This window comes from Carlito syrichta, unplaced genomic scaffold, assembly GCF_000164805.1.
Source record: "Carlito syrichta isolate Samal-C Ts95f unplaced genomic scaffold, Tarsius_syrichta-2.0.1 Scaffold131739, whole genome shotgun sequence".
In the NCBI taxonomy this organism is placed as follows: domain Eukaryota; kingdom Metazoa; phylum Chordata; class Mammalia; order Primates; family Tarsiidae; genus Carlito; species Carlito syrichta.
The window spans coordinates 450,635-463,314 of NW_007075835.1; the positions used below are offsets into that span (position 1 = coordinate 450,635).

General features: G+C 43.1%; 1 protein-coding gene across 2 annotated transcripts in view; it reads right to left on the minus strand.

Annotated features, from left to right (window-relative positions):
- Positions 1-11,630, minus strand: part of FGFR2 (fibroblast growth factor receptor 2) — a 54,879-nt gene extending 43,249 nt beyond the window's left edge. For both annotated transcript variants that reach the window (XM_021708171.1, XM_021708170.1), the window contains exon 1: positions 11,511-11,630. In XM_021708171.1, the coding sequence (XP_021563846.1) occupies positions 11,511-11,607 (97 nt within the window). In that variant the 5' untranslated portion in view covers positions 11,608-11,630. The remainder of the gene's footprint in view (positions 1-11,510) is intronic.
- Positions 11,631-12,680: the final 1,050 nt, after the last annotated feature.

The window sequence follows — 12,680 nt, forward strand, 5'->3', positions numbered from 1 at the left end:
TAAACACAGGCTGAAGTGCTTTAAAAAATACATTCTCTCCCAGTTTTCTTTCTCTCACTCTTGGTCTCGCCCCCCCCCCCCCCCGCCTTTTTAGTCCAAGTGTCCACTCTACTAAAGCGGAGAGCCTGGCCGCTTAGAGTTTAAATATCGAGATGGGCTCTCTTCTAGCCCAGCTCTGTAGCTGAGACCCATGCCCCCACTGAAGACTGCAGAAGAAAAACACAGCCTGCTTCATTCCAAGAGGTCATTATTGAAAGAAAAAGAGAAAATACCTGAGTGACAAAGAATAAATCTTTGTTAATTGACCATTGAAATTTTATAACATGCCAGTCCTCCTCTGGACACAGTAATATGTTTGCTCATAAGAGGTCTACAATTTTGCTCTGACATAGCAAAGGCCATAAAAAACATCCACCGAGCAGAGAGGCCTCATGTCCACAGGCTCAGTAAACACGCATCCTGTGGATCAGAAGGGGAACCAGGCTCTTAAATTACATCTATAAATTAATCAAGCACAGAGTGGTTGGTTTCCCGGAGCACACTGCTCTCCTGAGCATTCCTCCCCAAAAGTTAACCAGTGCTTGCCACAAAGAACCATTTCAAAGCCACTCTCCCTGGCAGCTCAACACAGAGACTCAAATCTCACAGAGCTCCCAGTATTGATCTGGAAACAGCCAGTCTCCTGCTCTCAGTCACCCATTCATTTACAAAGCATGGATAACCTTGCCCGCTCTGTCTTTAAATTAAAATCAAAATTTAATTACCCTTCTCCAAAATGGCAGTCTCTTAGCAACTCCACAGAATTGAATAGGGAAAGAACATTCTGCGATTTAGAGGACAAGTGAAAACAAGTGAGAACTCTCTTTCTAAAGCCTAGTCTAGCTTTTTTCTAAAGAGTAGGCGGTGGCTGCTTTTGTTGCATAAAAACGCACTAAACCAGTTAGCATGAGGCATGGTTATTAGGAGGGGGAGGCTGATCAAAGCCCTCTGAAGTCTGAGGAGCCCAATAACCTGCTAAAGGCCTCACGCTAATTACAATTAGTAGAATGAGTTCATTGCCTTGTCAAGACTCCACCTCATGCACTCAAGCCAGACAGGCTAAATCTAGTTGCATTCTGAGTTTTGTTTTGTTTTCCCTAAGCTTTCTCCAGCCTCTGGAGAACAGCGCAAAGGAAGGTCAGAACAAAGAATGATCAGCAGGAAAAGGGGAAGGCTAGGATGGAAAGGAGTGTTCCACCTTCAAAAAGAGTCCAGGTGCCCATCGCCATCTTGTCACCTTCCAGAACAGATGAGTGGCCTGGGAGGCTTTATTGTTAATTGCATTTCTGTAGAAGGTGACTGGTTTGTTGCTCTTTCTCCCTCACAGGCTTGGTCACATTTTCCTTTTCTAATTTTGTTCTTATTTCCCTTTTGCTATCTGGCCACCCAGGTGTCCCCATCTTCTGCCTGGATATCTGACTCTGGAAAGTCTTGCAGAATTGGGCTAAGGAACTAGCTTCCTCTAAAACACACACATCTCTCTGCAGAGACAGCAAAGTCTGTGGAACAAGCTCATCTGGGGAAAGATGAAGTGTCTTCCCTCCAGCACTAAAGTCACAAAGTGACTTATGGAGGCTGTACCATGTGAAATGCTAGAAGCAAAACACCACTAATTCCTTTGTGCTTGCTCGATGATGTGGAGAAGCACAGTAAAGTGCTGGCTAGGCCGGGGGCCTGGGAAGACCGAAGCAGGTGGAGGCAAAGTACCTTCCCTAATTAATGTCACAGACTATATTCTTTGGCTTGGGATTGTGTGGCTTCTACCAGTTGGGTAGCAATTTGGGTCTTCTTGGGCGAATTACAGGAGCAAGGCTGTGTGTTATCTACACCCCAAGTTTTAAGATAACCTGAGCTCTGTGCCTTCAAAATGTTTAACCAGAACTGAAGGCTCTATGGTGACCACAGAGTTATTATGCCAAATTTAGACTTTAAAATGCCTTTTATTTTGTTAAAAGGAGACACGGCCTTGGGATGATGAAACATGTCTGGAGACAGCAGTTATGGTTGCACAACAATTTAAATATACTTAATGTCACTGAATTATACACTCAAAAATGATTAAAACAGTACATTTTCTGTTATGTATATTTTGCCACAATTTTTTAAAAGAAGGAAACATAGCAAAGGTGACAATATCATAGAGTGAGCCAGTTCTATTTCCATGGTCATGGAAAATCTGTCTTCTCAATCAGCTAGGTGCACTGACCTTGTCCAGTTTACTAAATGAGAGCTTTTCTATCTCCTAACACAAAGACTTGGCACCAGGTCTCTTCCTATATTGTGCTCCAGTTTTGACGCTGATGTAAAACTCAGACGTCAGGATCCCTCCTGAGGAACCGGGGTAAACACAGCTGAAGGCAAACATGCTGGGGGCCACATCACAGCTTCAGTAGCCCCCACCCCTGCTGGCCACAGGGGGGGGTGCGACATCTTTCAGGAATGCAATATCATCTGCTGGTGTCTATGTAAGCTGAGTATCCTTCATGGGAAGAATTACTGGAAACATCATCTTTAATGTCCACAAATTAAATACACCCTCTTTTATCATGGGTGAACACCCAATTAGAGGATCTTCTCTTAAATCACTTGCAAAGAAGCTAAAAACCAAACCACCATAGAGCCCTCAGTCAAAGACAGCACCACTCAAAATAAAGCTCCTGAGCTTTAATATGTTTTGCTAACATCCATCAAAAAGGATCCATTTAGCCCACCTTTAGAAATCTGTCCTAGAAAAATATTCACAGATTTCCAACAAATAGGTATATACAAAGCTTGTCATTGTAGCATTTTTGTAACTGAAAAACAAAAGACGTGCACAACCTAAATGATTAATTAAATTATACTATACCCATGACACAATAGCACACTGGCCACTAATAGGAATGAAGTCAATCAATATATACAGACATGGAAGGATGTTCATGGTAAAAACACTGACAGGTTTCATTAACTTTCACCATCTAAAAAAACCTTTCTTCTAGAGGAAGTCTAGAAAGATCTATCATGCTAATCTCTCAGCTGCCTTGTTTTGGCTCCTGGGGTGGTTCAAGCAGAAGTAAAAGCTTTCAGCCCATCTGAGCAAACAAGATATGCCTCCCTTTGATAGGAACAACATGGGAAGTTGAACAATAAATCCCATTTGTTTTCTTGGAGACAAACCTCAGAAACTGAAAATAATTGTGGTTCTAGATACTCCTTAGTGCAGCGTCATCTACAAAGAACCTTCAAAATAGTCACGCAGATCAGATCACAAAAGGTTTAAATCCAAACTCTGCTCCTCTTCTCACTGTCTGGGCCCAATGGGATGTCTCATCAGCCCCCAGCCCAGACCCCTCCCTAACAAAAACTCAGAGTGATGGTCTCATATATAGAATGGTTTTGTTTCTCAAAGCCAAAATGGAAAATTTAAAGGACTAAGTCCTTCCCCTTTCTGTCTCGGTCAGAATGTAGACTGAACCAATAAAATGAGAACTTATTTTTTCAAATTAAGCACCACTTCCAAAAGATCTTTCTAGAATAATATCTGATGCCTGTCTCTCAAAAGATCACTATCTCCCTGATATAATGGGGTATATTTTGGGGATACAATCCAACCTGTTGATTTCTTTCACTCATTCAGGATGGACAGAATTCCTCCAGACCTTATTTGACAGAATCCTCATGGGGATTCTCTGGGGGAGAATGGGGAGGCCCTGAGAGAAACAAAGAAAGAAAAAGTTAGATTTTCACCACGATCCTGAAATTTCCATCTCTATTTATCATCTTCTCACTGTGACAGTTGGGGGTCTTTTACCCTGTGAAATGAGAACTCCAAGAGGGCAAAGCCTGTGTCTCACTCAAGTGATTGTCATACTCTAGGCCAAGGACAAGCAGCACCAGCGTTATCACATGCTCCATGGATAGAGGATGAATCACAGAAAAAAGCCCAGCTAGAGTGCCCTGCTCTAGTCTCTCCCCACAAACCAAGGCGATGAGGTTCTTATCCCTCATCTCTCTCTTTTTGGAAGAGTAAACAGAACCACCCCCCAGCCCCCCATGGGAACACCAACACCCTCAGCCGTCTCTTGTCATGCATTTGACCCGCGATGGTAAAAGATGCACAGCAGCTCTCAAAGTCACCCTTCCAATCATATCTGCTCTCTAAGGGGGGAGCACATCCTTACTACACCATCCTACCTTCTCCTCAACTATGAAAACAAACTGAACATGGAGATTGTGAAAGCAACAATGGGGTGTCCTAAGGGAGAGGGAAACAGGAAAGCAACCTCATAGAAGCATCGCTTAAGGGGGGAAGACTACATGGTATGTCCTTACATCTTAATGAGAGTTGGCACAAAACCTCCTAAGCAAGATCTTTCTGTTTATAAAGGCAAGTGTTGATTAAGCTATACGTGTGAGTTTAGAGAGAAACTGCAGATTTCTTGCTTCAGCATCTGCAAAACGTTATGAGCCACAAAACTCCAAATATAAGTAACTCATTAAACTGTTTTCCGATTATTTCAACGTGGTACATACTGATAGAAACCTTGCTCGGTTCCGGCACACCTCTGCACACTCTGCCATCAATAAACTGACATTTTCTTGCCAAGCTTACTTGCCCAAGCTCCGATAGAAGCAGCTTTCTCTCTGCCCCATCTGTGCCTGAATCTCCAGCTATAGTGAAGAGACTCCCCCTCTTACATAAATCTGTAAGACATTAACTTGATTATAACACTTCTACATCCTCTTCGCCCACACCATATCCTCAATGCCAAGAGTAGACAACAGGCCAAATATTAGTCCTGTCTCCAGTCACCTCATCCAGTGCCCTTGCCAGAATCGAAAGCAATCAATAAGGTTTCCTTCCTCAACTGTGGGGCAAAGGGTAATGGGCAGCTTGAAGAGGACATGGCAAAATCGCGGATGCCACATTGTTCTACAATGTTCCATCCACGCTGGGTATGTCTGCTCCCACCCCCAGGGAGCTGGCACCCACAGAATGCCACCTGCTCTCAAAGTCTGGAGGAATAACTTCCTGCTGAGATCGGTTCCATAAGGAAAGTTCATATTTGCCAGTCAGTACATTTGGAGTGATCTAGCTGCCCAGTGACCAGCCTTTGCCCCCTGGAATCCCTGCTGTGTAACAGGAATGAAAAGCTACTCCGTAGTAATCAAAAGCTCACTAAAAAGGAAGCTACCAAAGGAAACTCTAAAATCTCTATCCCGGAGGAAAAAATAGGACTGACCCCTCCTTTAATCTGGGCTAGGCTGAGTGTACATACCTCAGTCGAGAAATGCAAGAGAAGGTATGCGACCATCTAACAACAGTGACTAACATGGTACTATGATTCAAAAGCACTGCCCCTCTTGCCACCTCCTCCTCCTGATAGTGCTACAAGGAAAACAGGTCATCGCTCTCATTTAACAGGCACAGGAACTGAGGCTCAGAGGCTTGGTGACTTTTCCAAGGCCAGAGAGCTAGCAAAAATGGAAATAGAATTTGAAACCCCACCCTGTGTAACTCCCACCTGAACCTCCAGAGAGGCCACCTGGCACAAAGTGGAGACCTTTGGGAATGGCTATGACAGCAGTGATTTGGAAGAGGAGGACAGGGCTGCTGGGACCACAAAAGCCGTAACAGCAGTTTGCATCCTACTCAATTTCTGCTCCAGCTCCACAATCCCCTATAAACTAAACGAGCTCACTTAGTAAGGTGGCCGCTGAGACCTCTTACCTGGCATGCCACCTCAATCCATTGCCAACAGAGGGGCTTTCTGCTTTCTTCTAGTGTGACTTCACAACTCTATTTTTTTTTTAAATAGAAACAAGGTCTTGCTATGTTGCCCAGACTGATCATGAACACTTGGGCTCAAGGAATCCTCTCATCTCGGTCTCCCAAAGTGCTTAGCCACCGTGCCTGGTCTAGCTTTACAACTCTAGAGCTGGCATGCAGAGCCTGTATCAGGACAAGACACCAAGTCTTAAACTTAGAGCAATAAATGGAAAATAATTCACTGGCAGCAATATCATGAATATGGAAAAATCAAATGAGACCTGGCCAGGAAGCCTCTAAGTCAAGAGGTTTCAAGTTCAGAACTCCATGGGGCTCTACAAAGCTGAGGCTTTATGTCGCGGCAGGTGTAAGTGTGACAACTAGAAGGTAATAGTCAAACTTTCAATGTATCAAGAAGCTCAGAGTCATGCAGTTTAAACATTACCACCACAGCCATACCTCATCACACAAAGAAACAAAAGCTCTGTCCAGAAGCCACGGTATGACAGACACCAGCTCTCAGATGTGGTTTTCCATCAGAAGCAAGTGAGCAGGAATAATCAAATTTTGACAGCTTCAGTAATAAACTAACCAGTTAATTAATTACCTAGGCTACAGCTTCTTCATTTACTTAACCACAACTTTGCTCCAAACCGATGAGAGTGCAAACTTCACACTCCAGATGTGGTTTGAGGGACTGTGACATGCCTCCAGCCCTTCGCCCCTGCTCAGTGATTACATTGGAGCCTTTGTCTTCCCAGGACAGAGGCTGCCCCAAGCAGTAAACAATTTACGCAAGTCCTCCTTCTCCCACTGGGGATGGGCTGCCAAAAGCTCAGGGCCAGGTGTCAACTCCACAGTCGGGCTTATCAGTCAGTGCTTGGAATAAAAGACGCTTCACTCCTCCTGAACTCACACCTGAGGGGGCGTTAGCACCAGAACGGAGTCCTTCATGCTTTCAGGCTGTGTCCTGTCACGTCTGGAGGAGTTACAATAGATTCATGTCAAGGGCTAGTTGATAGTGCCATCCTGGTCTGCCACCAGCAAGTCAGGGTCAGTGATGCCTGAGTGGTCTCCAGCCAGCTAGAGGTGATATGTGCCCCTAACGAACCCCCAACTATCCACTGAGATACTGTCTGCTGTTTATAGCTTTCACTTGGGAGGGCAAGTGAAGGGGAGAATGAATTTCTGGGGAGTTAAATTTATAAGGAAGAAGACACAGTTGACCTTGCAAATCCAGAGACACCATTTCTTCCTCCACTGTACTGCACTTTGCCCCCCAAAATATCAAATGCCCAGTGAAAAGCTCAAGTTGCTCATCAGTCTCTGGGAATGTAGAACTGGATTGCTGAAAAGGAACAAAAGTTCATAGTTCAAGGCCAAAGGGCTACATGAGTGAGAGTAACCAGTCTTCTGAAGACGTCCATCTTTTTCTCCATGTTTTTGGCTTTTGCAGCAAAGAGCTGAAAGCAAGGTGGGGTAGCAGCAGCAAGTTCTTAAAGTCTGGTTGTGGCCGTCGCTACTGGTCCACACAACAGTAAATAAATACAAAATGAAGACATCAGCATGGAGTGCAAGGAATATTCATCTAGGTACGAGTCAGAGCAGCCTGGACCAAGGCTCCAGCTCCAGAGTGCCTTCTCCAAGTCATTAGCAAATCACTATCCTTGCTGAACCTGAACTTCCTCAAATGTAAGTGGGGTGGGGGCAGGGGTGGGATAAAAAGGCCAACTCAATGAACTTCTAGTACTCAAACTCTCTAATCCTCTCCTGCAAGTCCAGCAACCAAATCAGTCTCAGAGCAGCTTTGATGGCAGCACTAATCAAAGGTGGAAATCTCAGTAGGAAATGGGAATGTCAGCCACTGGTCAGTTCTATTGGTCCCAAGATGGCATTCTGTTTGTTTAATAAGACTTCTGATTGAGACTAACAGAAGCTATTAAAGATGCTTTCTAATGCTCAAAGGAATCCTGGATTGGTAGGGAGGAAACTGGGATTTACTGATGGCCACCTAATGTGCAAATTGACGGTTTTTATCTGCTAATACAACTGATGCCTCAAAATCACTGCAGTGGATTGAACTGTGGCCATCAAGAAGATATGTCCATGTCCTAACCCCCAGAAACTATGAATGGGACCTTATTTGGGAAAAGGGTCTTTGCAAAAGTAATTATGTTTAAAATATCAAAAGTAGGATGGGCCCTAAATACAATGACAAGTGTCCTCACAAGACAAAGACAGAGGAAGATTTGAGACATACAAAATGGCCATGCAAAGACAAAGGCAGAGATTGGAGTGATGTGCCTATAAGCCAAAGAACACCAAGGATTGCTGACAGCCAACAGAAGCCGGAAAACAGGCCTAGAACCTGCCAACACCCTGACTTTGAACTTTTAGGCTGCAGAACTGTGAGAGAATACATTTCTGTTGTTTTAAGCCGACTCATTTGTGGAAATTTGTTAGAGCAGACCTAGGAAACCAATTCGCCCATTACAGAAATGAGGTAAGTATCCTCATTTTGATTTTGCTGATGATAAAACAGAGCCCTGGATAAGCCAAATCACTTGTCCCAATGCACTTAGTGTTCCAGGTATGGTCACTGACAAACCTGCTAGTCCTTCCACAGCACCAGGCTGCTTTTAGTTCTAACAATCATGAGTCCCAGTTCCCTCATTTTCTGGCACAAGGAAAGTACAGAGCTCTATATCTCATCCCAGGTTGTAAGGAACTTTTTGGTGGCAGGATCCTAGTCAGCAATCCAGAGCTTCAGCACCACTTTCTGATGAACTATGGTGAAGACTTACCACCTCCCGGAGTCAGCTATTTTAGGGGAGCCTGTTTCATTACTGCTACAATTACCCAAATGTGGAGCGTCACACTAATTTTCCCTTGCAGTAAATAGCTGAAAAGTAATGGTGTCAATTTTAATGAGGATCAAGCAAGGCTCCTAAAAGGGCTCCCATAAATGAAAGCATTTCCCTCATACACAACAATGGCTTGCTGTTTAATTCCAGAACACAAGAATGTCACTTAAATTACACGGCTTTTACATTAAAGTGCTTATGGGAATGCCTTTCCAAGGAAGAATTTCAATAAAAAGATCTCACCCATTTTGATGCTTCATAATATGTGAACCACAAATCTATGTATCATAGCAACAAAAATAAAACCTCGAAGAATGTGAATAAGAACAGGACTTCACTTTCACTGGGAAAGAGTTTCTATTTTCAGTGAAACAGAGAGGTAGCTGAAAAGCCGTTATCACACAGCAGTATATTCCATTTGGGCCTGTGGGCCACCAGAAATTCGTTGCTTCAGTCTGAATCCTTTTTATTCCTACTTGCTGAGATGTTCAGGATGACTGCCAACCCTGTAAGTCTACATGAGACTGTTTAGCTGACTCAATTCTTATTTTATTAGTGCTTCTCAAAGCAATTACTAGGGTTTTGAGCAGAGATGAGAGTATTTCACACCTCCATCTTTACTAAAAATGTCTTATACTCCACTGACTTTTGGCTTCTATTTATAAAGAAGGTTCAAGGCTTGGAAAATTATTGGAGTTGAGCTTTAATGGATATTCCCAACCAGCATTGTGTCATTATTGGCCCGAGTTTAGCTGGGCAATCTCCCAAATTTGTGACATAATCAGGCCTCTCTCTGCATTACTCCATACACTCCACGCTCCCTCTACATTACACCACTGAATCATACACTCTTTTCAACAAGACTGATTGCCAGGGGATTAACATTAGACAGCACAATTCCATTATTCAGCAGCCCAATTCAAATCCCAACTCTAAACTCTAAGAGAGATTTCAGGGCTTCACAGGGATGAGCTGCCAGAAAGCTCAAAGGGGAGGTGGGGTGAGGGGCTTGTGAATGTTTTACATAACAACTCAACCTAAAACCTGCTGTAAGCAAGAGCCCAGGCTGGAGAGGCCGCAATATGACTCGGTGATTCCTGGAACAGCCCCAACCAATCTTAATGAACGATTTGCAGACCTGATCCCAAAAGACTGCTATAGCACAATGATTTTTTTCCCATAATAAATGATTTAATTTAAAAATTAGGTATTTAGAATTATTAGCCCCAAATCTAACTTTCATTCTCTAAATAGAAACACTTTCGTGTCAAATTCAGAATACATGAGGCCCCAGGTAAATCCCAAGTCATGTGCTATTTGATCAATGGATTCATAGTGTATCAATGCCAAAATAAATGTTAATCATTTTGTTCTCATATTTAAGTTTATTTCTCTTGTGTTTGTTTTGTAAAATGTCTGAACATAGTAATTCTCACCAAGAAACATACCACTATGTATACAAAAAGAGAGCTCCAGAACTCACTCTTTTAAGAATATCCATGGCATTCGCATTACACAAAGACCTATTAAATTTCTCATTAACTAAAATGTTCAAATAGACAATTTTTTCACTGACTGCTTATATGCAAATGAAAGTAAAGACTATATCATGCTTTCTAAGGCAGAGTGTCTTGTAGATTTAATTTCATTTAGCTTGATTAAAATGAAAATTAAAATGATTTTCTGTTTAATTTTCAGTTAACCTAAAATTTCAATTAACCAAATCTTTGCAATTTCGTTGATTAAACTTTTGGAAAGTTTTTTAAGGGCTCCTTGGGCAATTCAAATATTTGTGGAGTCGGTCACTCCAAAGAGTTTATATTTTATTGCAGGAAAAGAAATACCTACATGTGAGAGAATACCTGGGCACATGCAATGGCAATGATGTAGGAGATACTTGTATAGAGGTGTAGCACGCGCTTTAAGAGTTACCAACAGTCACATGGGTAAAATGGATCCGGCGGAGCTTTCAGCTGAATCTTTAGCAGAAGTCAGCAACTTGAATGTAGGAAGAGCAAACCCAAATGCAAGGGCTCCAGGCAGCAGGCTGAGAGTCATGGCATGTGACAGGGCAGAGAAAAGATGGCTCCTACATGGAAGGAATTTTAACCCACCATCCCTGCAATAATGAGACATACCTTGGTGTAGCTCCCCAAGTCAGCAATCCTCCAACAAGACAGAGGAACACCCATTCTTCATCAGCCTCATCAACACAGGCAAAACTTGGGGAGAAATTTGAGTATCCAATACAACAGACTACATGGTCTTAAGACGTTTAACTAAAATGACCTACTTATATCTGTGAACTCTGACCAAAAAAAATGTATTTATAAATTCATATATATGATTCCCTCTTCACAGAAGAAATAGCTCCCAGGCACAGACATTGAACTGGTGCTGTCTAATGACTTTCTTCTGATAGTCACCACCTTTCCGCCAGCTATGGGCTCAGTCCCACACCTCTCTATGCCTCAGCCAGCATTATAGCATACACTTGTTCTTCGTTGCCCAAAGTGCTCCCACAGTACATCTCTAAGCTTTTCCAGGCACATGCTGACATTTTTCAGAGTAATATCAGCTTCCAGAATGTCAGACACTTCACACCACATTCACCTCACACAAGATGACACTTAGGAACCACGAGGATCATGCAAAACCAATAAAGCCTGGCTAACTGAAAAATAGAGTATTGTTGAATGATAAAAGAATCCTTTACAGATGATAGTTTGTGTGAAGAATAAAAATGAACCACTTCTCCTGAAATTTTTTGGAGAAACAAGACTCAGGTCTACACTTTCAAGTGAGTCAAGTGAGAATAGGCTGGCGTGTAGCTGCCACACAAGAAGAAAACTCACCCACGACATCCAGGTGGTATGTGTGATTGATGGACCCATATTCATTTTCTACCACACAGGTATAATTTCCTTTGTCAGATGGGACCACGCTTTCCATAATGAGGCTCCAGTGTTGGTTTCGTACCTGAAAAGATCAAAGTAAAGGTGGTTATTTAGCAGTCTTAGCAGAGAATAGCAAGAACTGTCTTTTATTGATTTAAAAAGAAGTTGGAGGAGGCAAGGGAGGTATAGATGAATGTCTTTCTTGCGCCTTTGAATTCACCACAACTCAAAATTTCCTCTTCAATATACTCGGAATGGTGACAAATGAAAACATTCATCATAATGATGAATGTCTGAGAAGTGGATACTGACATATTCACATGCACAGGGTATTTGGGGGTGTGCAGAGTGGGTCTCACTGTCACGAATCTAAGTGTTCCTCCAGGAGAGACCAAGTGGTTAGGGTGTCCAAAGACCAGCCCACACAGTATCATTGCCTCTGGGCAGGTGAGCGACCAGCTCGCCCATCCACTGGGACACCCTCAGTTCCCACAGTACCGTCTAGAACCAACACTAGTGAGCACTGACTGTACGCCAGGTACTGCTCTGTGTCCTCCTTCCTGCCTTAGCTAATTTCAATCTCCCAAGGAGCTCCTGAGGTAGGTGCTATTATTGTTCCTGGTGACTTCTGGTTTTAAAACCCTTCATTTCTATCACCATGACCCTCGGATATTGTCTGGAAGTCTCAAAAAGTTTCAGTTGGGAACACAAGTTTGCCCCTCCCGTCTCTGACGACGGCTGAATAGATGTTACATATTCCTGAGAGATAGACTCAGAATTCCAAATATAGGAGCAACGAATCCTTACGAAACTCAAGTTATATATCCATATGTTCACAAACTCCTTGAGATTTTTGAAAATAAATTATTGCGACTCCTACTCATGGTTCTGTCAATACACAAACAGATCCCATTCTAATGTTCTCACCTTGCCGGGCCCGGTGGCTCAGCCTGTAATCCCACCGCTTTGGGAGGCTGAGGTGAGTGGATTGCCTGAGCCCGCGGGTTCGAGACCCGCCTGGGCAACTTGGTGAGACCTCATCTCTACAATAAATAAAAAAACTAGCCGGGCATGGTAGCACATGCCTGTAGTTCCAGCTACTTGGAAGGCTGAAGTGGAAGGATCACC